The following is a 13252-nucleotide window of genomic DNA, read 5'->3' as shown; positions in this document are numbered from 1 at the left end:
ATTTCTAACTTTCTTTTAGAAATGTTGAGCACTCATAGGTTTTATACCTAAATTTTGGTAAAACACCATTAGGGATAAATTTTGAATAATTTTGAAGAAAGTGTTGAAAAATGAAGTTTTTTTTCAAAATATTTGTCTTCTTCTTTTGTTATTTTCCAACTAGAAGTAGATATAATAAATTATTTTTTATTTCATTTTACAAAAATGTGATTGAAATTAAGGTTATTTATTAAACTGTATTACTCATAGTGCGTATGATCTATCTTTATTGTTTTAATTAAACAATAATATTACCAAATCTTAATGAGGATAAATAAATCATATTTCAGAAGGACTTCACACCTTTATGAAAGGTTTGTTCAACAGCTCCATGGGCTCTTTTTGTTATAGTAAGCCATCGAATTTCTTTAAAAAATGAAAAAATATATTTTGTTAAATAATCTTTTTTTTCTGAATACATGCATTGCGTAATAGGTTTTTTAAAAGATTCCTTAATTCCGTTTAATGAATATTTTGTGTATTTTTATACCTATATCTAATCTGTTTTTCAATAATAGGGATTTTTTGATATTGTAACAGAGAATAAGCGTAACTAAAAAGGCATGAAACTTAATATTTATGTGTCTTTTTGATGAAACTAACTTGTATAATCTATGTTACAACCTGTGAATGCCATTTTCTATAGTCAAATAATGAAGTTTGCATCTTAACGTGAATAAATATCTGTGGTTTTAAACAGCCCCAGCATAAAAAACTATTTTGTGACAATTTAAAATATACTTCTTAAGTCAGTTTTATGTAAACCATATGCAAAGAAGATTAAAATGTCTCATAACCAGAATAAATGTACCTATAAATTGAATATCTACTAGATTCTTCTTAAAGTTCCTGTTATTATTCGATAAAACTGAATTTATCCCCTTATACCTTGTATACTTTAAAAATGAGTATTGGTTATGATTCTCACAGGTACCATTTAATATGGGTTTTTAGACATTTAAACAAATAGTTGAGTAAAAATCGAGATGTTTTGATTAAAAAATTATCAACTCCATTGATTTTTCTAAAAATATCTTACTCGTTCATTATACCTTATTTATTCTTTTCAATATGCAAATATGCAAAATATTGACATTAATTTATTTATGGCTTATTTTTTGGTAAGAAAAAAAAATTTACGTTTTTTTCTGACTTTTTTTTATTGATAAGCCCAATATTTTGTAGTCGGATTTATGAGGAAAAAATCTTTTTATTTAAAAAAAGTAAGAATGGGTTTTTATGAACAAAAATATTATTTTGGATGAAGGATATGCATTAGTGATATCAAACCTTGTTGGTAAGATGTACATTAAGCCAAAAAAAAGAAAACATGATGCATTTTAGAGAGTGCTTAAAAATTTGGGACTTTTTCAAGGACCAATGAAAAAGACATTGCTGATTTCAGTTAAAAAAAATTAAATTACTTTTCAACTATTACATTTTTTTCACTGATTAAAAATTTTTTACAATGTTTTTACCTGACACACATAAGTTCCTTCATCTCTTTTTTGAACAGATTTAATGAGCAATGTCCAATCTTGAGTACCTTGCCGTCGTTGTATTCCAAAACGTGCGTCATTTAAATATATGAATAATCCTGTTGAAATTATGTGCCAATCTTTACGTCGAATCCATGATACCTGTGTATAAAAATAAATAACAAAAATTGTTCATTAGTTATATTATTTTAAAATATGACTGAAAAATATATTAATAAAATTTCTCAAAGGATATAATTAAGCAATATAACTAATTGATTAAGCTTCAAAAGCAATGCATTAGACTTGTATAAAAACCTGTAGGTTTTAAATTCAATGATATGGTTGAAAATTGTCAATAATTCATATATTCATATCTTTATATCAATAACAGAATGTTAGTTTGTCCATCCGTCACACTCTTTGTTTACAATCAAGTTAGTATTTTCTAATGTACTGAAATTTTGCATGAATGACGTTGATTATTTCAAAGTTGCTTTTTCTCATTAATTTACATTCATAATACAAAAAAACCATAACTTGAATTTTTTTTAACCATTCAAAGCCAGCCTTACAGCCAAGAGATAACTAGGAAATTGAATTCATATCAAATAATTCTAACCTAAAGATCTGAAAAAAAAGAAGAAAAAAGGGTACTTTAAGTATTTATTTTGGTATCTTTGAACGAATTTTATTTATAACTTCATCTATAGGGTAATCTGCATTTGGGATACAAGGTGTAGCAATATAACTATCATTTTTTTACTCTTACACGCATTAAGGGTACGTAAATGGGATATCCACCTCCCCCTAAAACCACGGTAGCCTCAATTAAATTTTGCAATCCGTATATCATTTTTATAATGTGTGGGTATCATGTTGTAAAAGTAGTAACGCGGAGGGCAGCGAGGAGAATGCGTTTACCATAGAAAATAGATATTGCAAAAAATGGTTTTGATAATATATTTTAGAAAATTAAACTCATTCGAATTTAGCTTTTGAGTTTTTATTGTTGTAATTTATGAAAATCAGTGAATTGCTTTAATTTTAAATAAAAATAATGTTTCAGAAAAATTAACATTTTAATAAAATATTTGCGTAATCGCCAATAACTAATTAGCTAATCAACAAATAAACCAGAAATATGGGATAACAAATGTTTTTAATTAAAGTATGCGTATTTTTTGTGAAACAACTATCCCTCAAAAACATCATAAGTAAAAATTATTTTAAGAGAACTTTTAGGCTTTAAACATACCAAAGTTCTGTTTATTTTGTGTATGGTCATTGGGGGAAGTTACCTATCTTTTAAAACTGTGTAAACCAAAATTCTTATTAAATATATAAAAATTATTAAAAATATTAAATTGATACATAAAACTTTATCTTATGTAGCCGTAGTATGTATCAGACAAAAGTTTATAAACGACAGCCTACAGCAAAAATACCACCGGTTCACCACGTAAATCCCCATTAACATTGATGAAGAAATGACTTTATATACAAAAACCCACAATTTAAAAAGATGGTTTAAATACATAAATTGGTTGTATATATAACAAGTCTTAAATTACTAAGTCTTTTCTAAATGTAATTGGAGAACTCCCAAGTTTATTGATCAAAATATTTTACTCATCATTTTATTTTTATCAAAAGTATACATATTTAATAGTGTGTTATATGTTTGTTAATTTTTTCATTCATTTTTCCCTGTTCAAAGAAAGTCTTTTATAAGAAGGAACTTTTAATATTGTTCTTCCTATATGTGAATGGATGATCAAGCCCCTATTTCAAAACAACATTAAACTTTGTATAAGATAAGTCTATTTATAAACATTTTTCTATGAATGTATACACTTTACCGGTACATAGCATAGGTCTAAATTAAAAATCACTTTAAACCAGAAAAAACATTTATTTATTGAAATGCAAAATAACAAAGAATCTTAGTCGACAAAGTGCTCGGAATAAATAATTATTTTCAACTCAGTTTTCGTAGTTTTGATTCACGGTTTCTCCTCGAGAAGGCCAAAAGTATGTTTAAAAAAACACACAAAAATAGTCAACCATCAATCTTTGTAATTAAGCTTGCTAGCTAGCTATATAACATAAGGGCTTAAAAGTCCCTGGCTTCATACATAATTAACCTCATTTTTCGTTAGTACCAACCTTCAGAAGACAGCTTTCAAAATTTCATGATGATCTATGATTTAGTTAGTGAGTAATTGTGATAAGTGTGCCACTACTTTTGTTATTTCCAAAACAATATCGTTTTTTAATGAACACTGCTTCTTGATGAGGAAAAATATAGATTAGGCTAAACAATAGCCTGAAAAGTGTTATGGGGATTGCGTTTCATTAAGTAAAATAAATAATAATTATATAAAAAAAACCACTTTTGAATATAAAAAAAAACGTGTTTTCTTTGTTACGCCCGGGACTTTTCAGACGATTTTATGAATTATCAAAAAATTGCTATATCATAAAGCAAAAAAATATAATGACGTCATCTGAAGTGCCTTAAATATAACAATGAGGCTACTTCACTAACACAAAAGTTTACCCTGTATTTGTTGTAATGTGTCAAATTTTATGTTTCTGTTCGTATAAATTTATATAAATATCCCGTCAGTTTACACATAAATATTTCTCTTATTTTTAAAAAATCGATTCAACTTTAAAAGCTGATATCATTTAATGAACTGATACAAATCATTTGACAAAAAATATAAATATAAGCTCTCTGTTTTCTTAATGAAAACATCATCAATAAAAGTAATTGCGACCAAATAATACATTTTGGACTAAAAATAATTTTAGCTTTTAAGAAACGAATGTATATTAGATATATTTTATACAAATATACAAGTAAAGGATGATGCTAGAGTTGGATGGAAGTTTTACTTGATCTAAAAAAAATATTCAAGCTAAGTAATTACGATTTTTTTTTGATAAATAACTCAAACTCGTCCAAAAATTCTGCTTAAAAACTCGACATTGTTTGAACTCAAAGCACGGGAACTTGAAATATTTATATGGGTCTCGAATAATAAAGTGTCAAGTTATTTTTGTTCTATATCAAGGAATATATTTTTATTCTTGTGAAATAAAAATTTACAAAAACTGTTTAAAATAAAATATACTGATTGGCGCCTAATATAAAAATATTTTTTTTTTGTAAATATTATTATGAAAGGAAAGGAATGGCGTCATAACCTGTATATTGTAACTATTATACAAGTTATAACAGTTCTAAGGCCCACCACACTCTTTCAGTTTATACCTGACTGTTTTGATTGCACAGGCCATAGGCCATGGAATATTTTTATGTTTTAGACGTGAATCAATAAATAACCAAACTTCTTTTATTTCTGTTATTTTTTTAATATCAAAATCGAACTTGAGTTTATAAGCTCAAAGTAACATATGACTATCATTGCTTTACTCGAACTTGACTCGACTTCAATAATTGAAATATAAATAATATATTTTTTTATTCTTCCCCAATTGATTAATTAAAAAAATCGATAAATTTTGGTATAATTGTATTTTAATTATTTTGTATGGTATTAATGATTGTTATTTTTATATATAAAGTGTTTATTATCATGGCATAATAATATTATAAGTCTATGTAAATTCAATGAAACTAAAAAATGGTACAATTTTATAATATACATAATTAGTACGTATTTAATGAAAGTACTAAATTCAACAAAGTTTTGCACGTTATACTAGATTCTTGATTGATAAAATATCTGCATTTTCTTTATTTTTTTAACAACACACCTTTGGATTTGTATACAAATTGATTAATGTTTGACTGAACAGACAGTATTGTTGCCTAGGAATTTATTTTCATTTTAAAATAAATTTTTTTCTTTATCAATGTTTCCATTCCAATTAACGGTTATAAAGTACAAATTGTTAAAAAAATTAAATTTCCTATATTTAACGTATGTCATGTACCTTTTAGCTTAATATTAATTTCCTTTTTTATATCTTGTATATCAATGTTACAAATATTAAAATATGAATAAAATATAAACCTACACAAAGCAAAACAAATTTTTGTACTTACTGATAAAATATTTGAAACTAAATCCTACATTAAAAAATATTAGAACAATAAAAAATAAAGACAACTTAGTCTCCAGTGTATTTCGGGTAGACTGTATAAGTTGCCCACGAGTCATACTTTCTCCACCTTTTTCGAAATAGGAGACAGCGACAGCTGATAGTTTAAATTTCATTATCTTACCTTTCTAATAATAAGGAAATAACATTGCAAAACAAATAGTATATTTTTAGAGATAGTTTCAACGTATGATTAGACAATCATTGGAGCTTGTACGATATATTTCTATTCATGTAAATTAATTTTCTGTTCCAGGACTTAATGGATTTGATGGTATACAAGTTCATCTCATTGATATGTATACGCATGTCTTGTAGTTATACTGTAATGGTTCATGATAGATACAAGAAAAAGTTGTGGTGCCTTAATTAATGAGATGTGATATCCACTGCCCCCATCCCTCATTCCCTAGATAAACACCGAGTATCTCTTTTTTCATGGAATACATCATATGAGACAAAGTCACACCCTCCTACACATAATGAGACCTTCCCTTTATTTTCATGATCTTCCAAAGTACTAATTGTCTGAATATCTCAAAAAGATTGAGATATTTCTTTATCATTAAAATATTGTAATATTTATATTTCAACTATCCTCTATTGGTGTCTTCAATTTTGAGATAGAAAAATATAGTATGACGTGCAAAACTTATATTTCTTATACCCTTTATTTCTTGTACTCCAAATATCAATGTATAATTAGCCTAAAAACCCTTTTGTACCGAAGTGAGATCGATGAAAATTTATTTATTAATTGGGTGGGGTAATTCTGCGATGAAACTTGTTGTTAAGGAATCCTCAGCCAGTATCAGGATACTCCCCAGATTTATTCTGTCAATTACCCTATATTTTGTGAGCTGTTGAGCAACAAACGCTTAACAGCTATAAACCAATAGCTCTTTATTAGAACTATACTTCTCGCCAGTCGGATAGTTAATTGAGAAAAGATTCGCAAGATCTTGCCTCAAACTCTACGATGAGTTTGGAAATATGTAATAAACATTATTTATTAATTTTCAAAACTGTGGACAGTGTTTGATATCGTTTTATATTCGTCCAATGTCTATACAATATATATTTTTAAAAAACCTATCAATTTTATAATACACAAGAAATTATGAAAAAATATCAAATTTTAACTGAAATTCGGAAAACGAGATTTTGAAATCGAAATATGATTTTTACATTTTTGAAATAATACTTTGTTAAGAATTTTGATATTATAAAAAACATATAATTAGCCAATTTTATAGTCAATTTTTATTAAATAAAAATGTTTCTCATTTTTTTGAGAATCGTTTGTTTTAAATCGATAATTTTGAGTTTGGGATTAGGAATGAAATTTCTTTTTTGAATTACATGTACCTGAGGAATTTCTTTTTGCTGAATGTATTTTTGTTTTGTTTTTTGGGGGAAAAAACCTCTAAATTTATATATATTTTTTCAAGATTATACCATCTTTATTGCAGTCTATAAAACAATTAAAAAAAATCCAAGATATAAGTATAATATTGGCATACGTTAACTTTTTTCAGACTTTCTATGGGCGTAAGAAGGTGTTTCCCCCGTTCTTTTTTTCCCTCTCTGCTCCCCGTTTTTTATACACCTCAATTAGATTTGTAACTTTTCCAAAAACAAAAATACACTAAAAGGTATGGAACAATGTAGCTCAATGGATAACGCGCTTAGGAGAAATTATCCACTTGCACTCAGTGTGTGTGTGTTCGCACCCTGGAACTTCCTAGAAAAGGAAATATAAATTATGTATATGGAATTCAAGGAAGATTCCTAGGGCAGATGGAGTGTAAATCTATTACTATAATGTTTACTTATACTTAATCAGTAAAAACCTATTTATATGACCAATTAAAGGAACACTAAGTTAAAAAGAAAAGAAATTCCTGACTTATGCTGATTAATGATTCATTGATTATATATGCCCAATTAGATCTATGAAGTTCTTGAGAAAAAAAATGTCAAGTTGTTTAAATCAATGGTTTAAAATTCTTCTATCAAATAGGATAGGAAAAGGTTATAGTCTTGATTTTACTTTTATAAAGTCTGAAAGAATATTGTGTAATAAAACTGAAGGAATTTTCAATCTACAGTCAACAAATGACTCAATTTTGTCTCTATCTCTTCTTTTTAGTACATAAAAATGTACAATATATTTTTTTGAAGATACTCATACAGAAAAACATATAATTGTATTACACACAATTTAATTACCTACCTTACTTTTGTATTTTTTATTTGAAAAATAACTTTTTCATTCTTTATAAAATTAAATGACTGGTTTTTTAAAAAAAAGTTAACAACAAATATTTCATGTGCCATGTTCTTAAAAACTAAAGTTTATAGAAAAAATCCACATATTGACAGCAGTAACATAGCTCCATTTTAATTATATATATTTTTGGTTTTGCTTTAAAAACTTATTTTCATCTGTTTCATATTAGACTCATTGTCTGTTTATGTTCCGTTCAATCATAAATATATAGCTAATTAAGTTTGAAACAAACAATTTTAAGCATTGTTTTAATTATAACTATGACCTATTTTTTTGTCTATAAAATATATTAATTTTGCAACTATGTAAATACACTGTTTTATAAGCCTTTGTATGATAAAAACATTTACGAAAAGTCGTTTCATTATTTTAATCTCACAAGAATATTATAAATTATTTTTATGGTTGTATTTTTATTTTAACCCTCCCTAACTCCATAAAAAGATAGTATTACAACCATAAAAGAAAATAGAGAAAAAACGGTGATTTATTTATGTATCAACACCACATCATTCTATTTAATACCTTGCTTTTTTATATATCTTAGATATTAGTAAAATACAAAATAATGATATGTATAAATAAATTCATTCCGTTCGAAGAATCCAAATACAGTCCCATAGAGAAAAAAATGAACCAAAATTTTTCTCCTAGCCAAACTTAAACAAATTTTTTTTTATTTCTTAACATTCTATTATTCGATAAAAAAATATTTTGGAGTATAAAAATAATATTTCGTCAAAGATATTTAGTGCACACTCAAAAAAGACCGATAGACAGATAAACGTTGTTTTACTTTTCAAAACAAGGGTGGTATGAAAAGTTTCAGATGACAGTAAAAGTAAATAAAAGCTAGTCACATCCATTTAGCATCAGTTGACAGTTACTCACCAAGGTTTCACCCATTTTTGACGTACATTTGTTATGTTATAGTAGTTTGAGTGAGTTGATGTTTTGTGAAAATGGACAAAATTGAGTAATGAAATACAAATATAGCAATCTTTTAATGATAAAGAGATATATCAATCTTTTCAGACAATTAGTACTTTGGAAGATCATGAAAGTAAATGGAAGGTCTCACTATGTGGAGGAGGGTGTGAGTTTGTCTCATATGAAGTATTCCAGGAAAAAAGAGGGTCTTGGAGTCTATCTAGGGAGTGAGGGATGAAGGCAGTGGATAAATAAATAAATTATAACTATATACATATTTAGCTCCGTGTGGCCATTGTACCCGTTTGGGTACATATCATATTTCTGAAAGTATATACAATATTGAAAAAATGATTATATTACAACATATATACAATTAGGATTATTTTGAGCTCTCATTGTAGTTCAAATGAATCCCATGGACCACTCATGGGTGAATAATACGATAACAGTGATTGCTTCACTGCTTTCACATAATATTTATATCGTTTGAATGTTTAATTTTTATACTTTCATTTGAAATATCTTATCAAAATTCATTTTTAATATATAAATGTGGGATATTATAGCTTTAGTTAAAACAAAGGGGCTTTTCTTTTAAACATTTCTTTATATTTTTAATCGAAAGCTTGAGAGATATAATGACGTTTTCATAAGTATATAATTGTCATATATATTGATCTATTGAACTTGACTTACATTTTGAACTCTCTCTTACTTCCCTAGAGTGTTTACCCGCCGTTTATCTTGCAGCAAATATCTTATTTTTACTTCACCTTCTCTGTAAAATGATAATTTCTCATCTACTTCTTGTATTCAATTTTCATTCATTTTTAAGGTATTCCAACATTCTGGAACTTGTTATTAAGGTTTAAAGAATTGTTTTTAATTTTTTTAAATTATTTATTCACCTCAACGAGTAATATTTGGCAAATAACATTTATTTTTCAATGATAATTAATTCTTAATTGAAAAATTATCTATCCTTAAAGTCTATATATGAAATACAATATCCTTTTCTCAAGCTAAATATTATGATAAAAAAGTATTCAATTTCTTTAGCAGGTACTATAAGTACCAAATGATATTGTGTCAGTCTTTATTTATTTAGTTCAGTCCAGTCCATCCCTAGGACCGGTCATTAAGACTATTGGTCCTTCGACTATTACTACTACATCTGATTTAAAAAAGTGGAGGGTCTACAAGAACTGATTAAAGAAGAAGAAGTAAATAAATTGGAGGGGGCTGAGCTTTATAAGCTTTAGAACTGATATCTAGGACTGAATTTGAACGGATTGAGAAGGAACTGGACGGCACTACAGTCTTCCTTCCTAAATAAGGACTAACAAAACACTAGTCACACTTAAACAATTATATTCCTAGAGTTTCCTTTTTAATGTTGGTTTTGATAAACACCCCAAGGAAGTAAACTGTTGGGTGAAATATAACATATATATATACTGACGTTTTCGGAACGGAAATATACTCAACTGGAACCGATGCTTGACATAGCTCCTCCAATTTCCGACCCACACCCCTTACAATTTCTTTTGAATTAAAAGCAACAATAAACCTTCTTTTATAAAAAAAGCATACAATATCTGAGTTAGCTCCCCACCCAAACAAAAATTATACTGACAATTATATTTTTTTCATTATTTTTCTACAGATATTGGTAGCGAAAACTTTACAAAATATACGACATCAAACTGATTATCATAAATATATATTAATTTCTCAAGGCTGGTAACCACATCAATTGTGCGTGTATATATATAGAAATACTGTTAAAAATACAGTTTAGAATGTCATGTAAAAAAAAAAAAAAACCTATAATCAACATTGTAACCCTGACAATTTGAAGAATGTTTTGAAAGAGAGAAAGAATAATGCTCTTAATGTTTCATTATATCATCTCCAATCAACTGTGACAAGGGTAAAAGGATATGAACAATGCCATTTGCTGGAATTGCTCCATTGTTAATCCACAATTCTACTCTGAGTCCAAAAAATCCTCAGGGTTACGCTCCGTCTTTTATGAGCACACACAAATGTGAAATCATGTTTTGAATATAATTGAATCCATTTAGGAAATGATATTCACTACTCAGGAAGTCAATAATTATGAAAAACTGCTAAAGAAAAGAAAATTCCTTCTTCGGACTACCAATTAAAAAAAAAAAAAAATTGGCCAGCTAAAAAATGTAAAGAATTTTCCTCACTGTATATCAATTATTTTTTCGGGAAAAAAGTGTTTCTCAAAAAAATATTATTTAAATATATGTATTTATGCACTAAGACGTCCACACGCACAATAGATGTGGTAACCCTTTCTTCATTATGAAGAAAAGGTGAAGACAAGCAATGAATGTACTTTTTAGTGTGATATGTCGCCATATTGAATATTATATAGATTTAAGGAATATATATACGCATTTAGGGGGCCTGAGGCTATAAATTAAGTACAATTGAAACACAAATTGGACACAAAATGTGGAAAAGAGTGGCATATAAATTTTAATAAGTTAATAAATCGATGTGATATTGATAAAACCTAATATATTTATATTTTTTGCATATATTAAACTTTTTTTGCACAAGATTTAATTGGAAAACTTCTTATAATAGCATGTGAGTGCTGGTCGGTTTACCCGGCATTACTCGGAATTATTTGTTAAACTATAATGCAAAATATTTCAACACGCCTTTGTTAGCCAAATTCATTATATAGTGAATTGGAAAATGTTTATATTTTGTATATCTATGAATAATTATGCCTAAGTTTAAATTTAACCATTTACTTTTTAACCAAAATTGTGAAAAAAAAAAAAAAAAAAAAAAAATGAAAAAATGTCCAATATATAATTCTAAAAAATTATTCAGAATTGAAAAAAACAAATACAAAATTGTATATTTTTAAACAACATTTTTCATACTTCCGTCTTGCTTAAGACACATCCAATATTCAATAATTGTTCACTGATTTTTATCATATATATATATATAGTTTTGATTAACTTTTGAATTAAATTTTTTTTTCTTATTTTTGACTTGATGAAAATACCTTTGTATTTCTTTGCTTTTTCAAAAGTATTTTTTGATTTGTAAAAATACTTTTTATTCTGTGAACTTTTTAATTTTTTACTTATTTCAAAAATATATTTTTATCTTTAGACTTTTTTGAATATATATTTTTGACTTTTTTGAAAATATTTTCTGAATTTTGGAATTCTTTTTTGAAATATTACTTATTTTTGAAAATATTCATTTATTTTTTTAATTTAAGAAAAAATATTTTTTTTTCTTTTTAATATGAAGCATTGTTTGTTGAACAAGCGCGTTGCCTACATCTTTAGATCAAGTAGACTCAGAGGTCTAAAATATTGATTGCACACTCCAAAATGAGGGTTGGGCCGATAGACCAACAAACTTTTCTTTATATATATCAGTATTTATTTTTTTCCATTCACTACTAATAAAGAAAATTAGCGTTAAGGTTATAACACATTTCAATTTAAATACAACTTATTATGATTTAAAAATTGTTTTCTCTCTCATCCCAAATCATATTTAGGTATTATTATTTTATCATCTACTAGAAAAATTAATAGATCATAATGGAGAAGTTTATAGTTTCCTATTTTTAAATAATAAATAAATATTAAAACATCTTTCCTTTTCTTTAAAAAAAATTGTGACTATTATATTTAACCTATTACAATTTATTCTAATAAAACTGTCTATGAAATATTAATTATATAAAAGAAAAGTCGAAGTACCAAATTTTTCTAATTAAATTTGATGAATTTAAGTATGATATATAGAATAATAGCTGATAATATATTAATAACAATGTATACCTTAAATTAAAGAGAAGACATAGGAAAGAACGACTTCAATGCAACAAATTAATCAAATTCACCAAACCTACATTGAAAATTGCAAAACTGACGAATAATTAAAAGAAAACAATTTTTTTCAGCAACACAGAGTTACAATTATTCCGAAGGATGTTTCACATGCATGCTTAAAATTTCTGGAAATAAAATCTATTCTCAAAACATTTGAAGCTTTTTTATAAAATGTGAGGTATAAAAAGTCCCAGTTCACTAACGTAGTCCAAAGTAAATTTAATTTGTATTTAGCTGATAAACATTCGCCAATATATATATTTTTTAAATCTCTTAACTTTATATATATGATTATGAATATGATACATAAATATTGAACACTTAAATCAGGGAGTTATTTAACTAATTTTTTAATATACTCCGTATTTTTGATAATTTGAAGGTATGCATACTTAGTATCTTATTGGTGTTCGAAACGTTGTTTATTTGAATCCTATTTTCAAGCCAATTTTATTTGCTAGTAC

General features: G+C 26.5%; 1 protein-coding gene across 2 annotated transcripts in view; it reads right to left on the bottom strand.

The window, feature by feature from the left end:
* The window catches only part of dpr12 (defective proboscis extension response 12), a 382253-nt gene that overhangs the window by 146434 nt on the left and 222567 nt on the right, over nt 1–13252 (bottom strand). For both annotated transcript variants that reach the window (XM_040708020.2, XM_040708021.2), the window contains exon 4: nt 1518–1679. In XM_040708020.2, the coding sequence (XP_040563954.1) occupies nt 1518–1679 (162 nt within the window). The remainder of the gene's footprint in view (nt 1–1517; nt 1680–13252) is intronic.

This window comes from Lepeophtheirus salmonis, chromosome 3, assembly GCF_016086655.4.
Source record: "Lepeophtheirus salmonis chromosome 3, UVic_Lsal_1.4, whole genome shotgun sequence".
NCBI classification, from domain to species: domain Eukaryota; kingdom Metazoa; phylum Arthropoda; class Copepoda; order Siphonostomatoida; family Caligidae; genus Lepeophtheirus; species Lepeophtheirus salmonis.
This window is presented reverse-complemented; position numbering and strand designations above follow the sequence as displayed.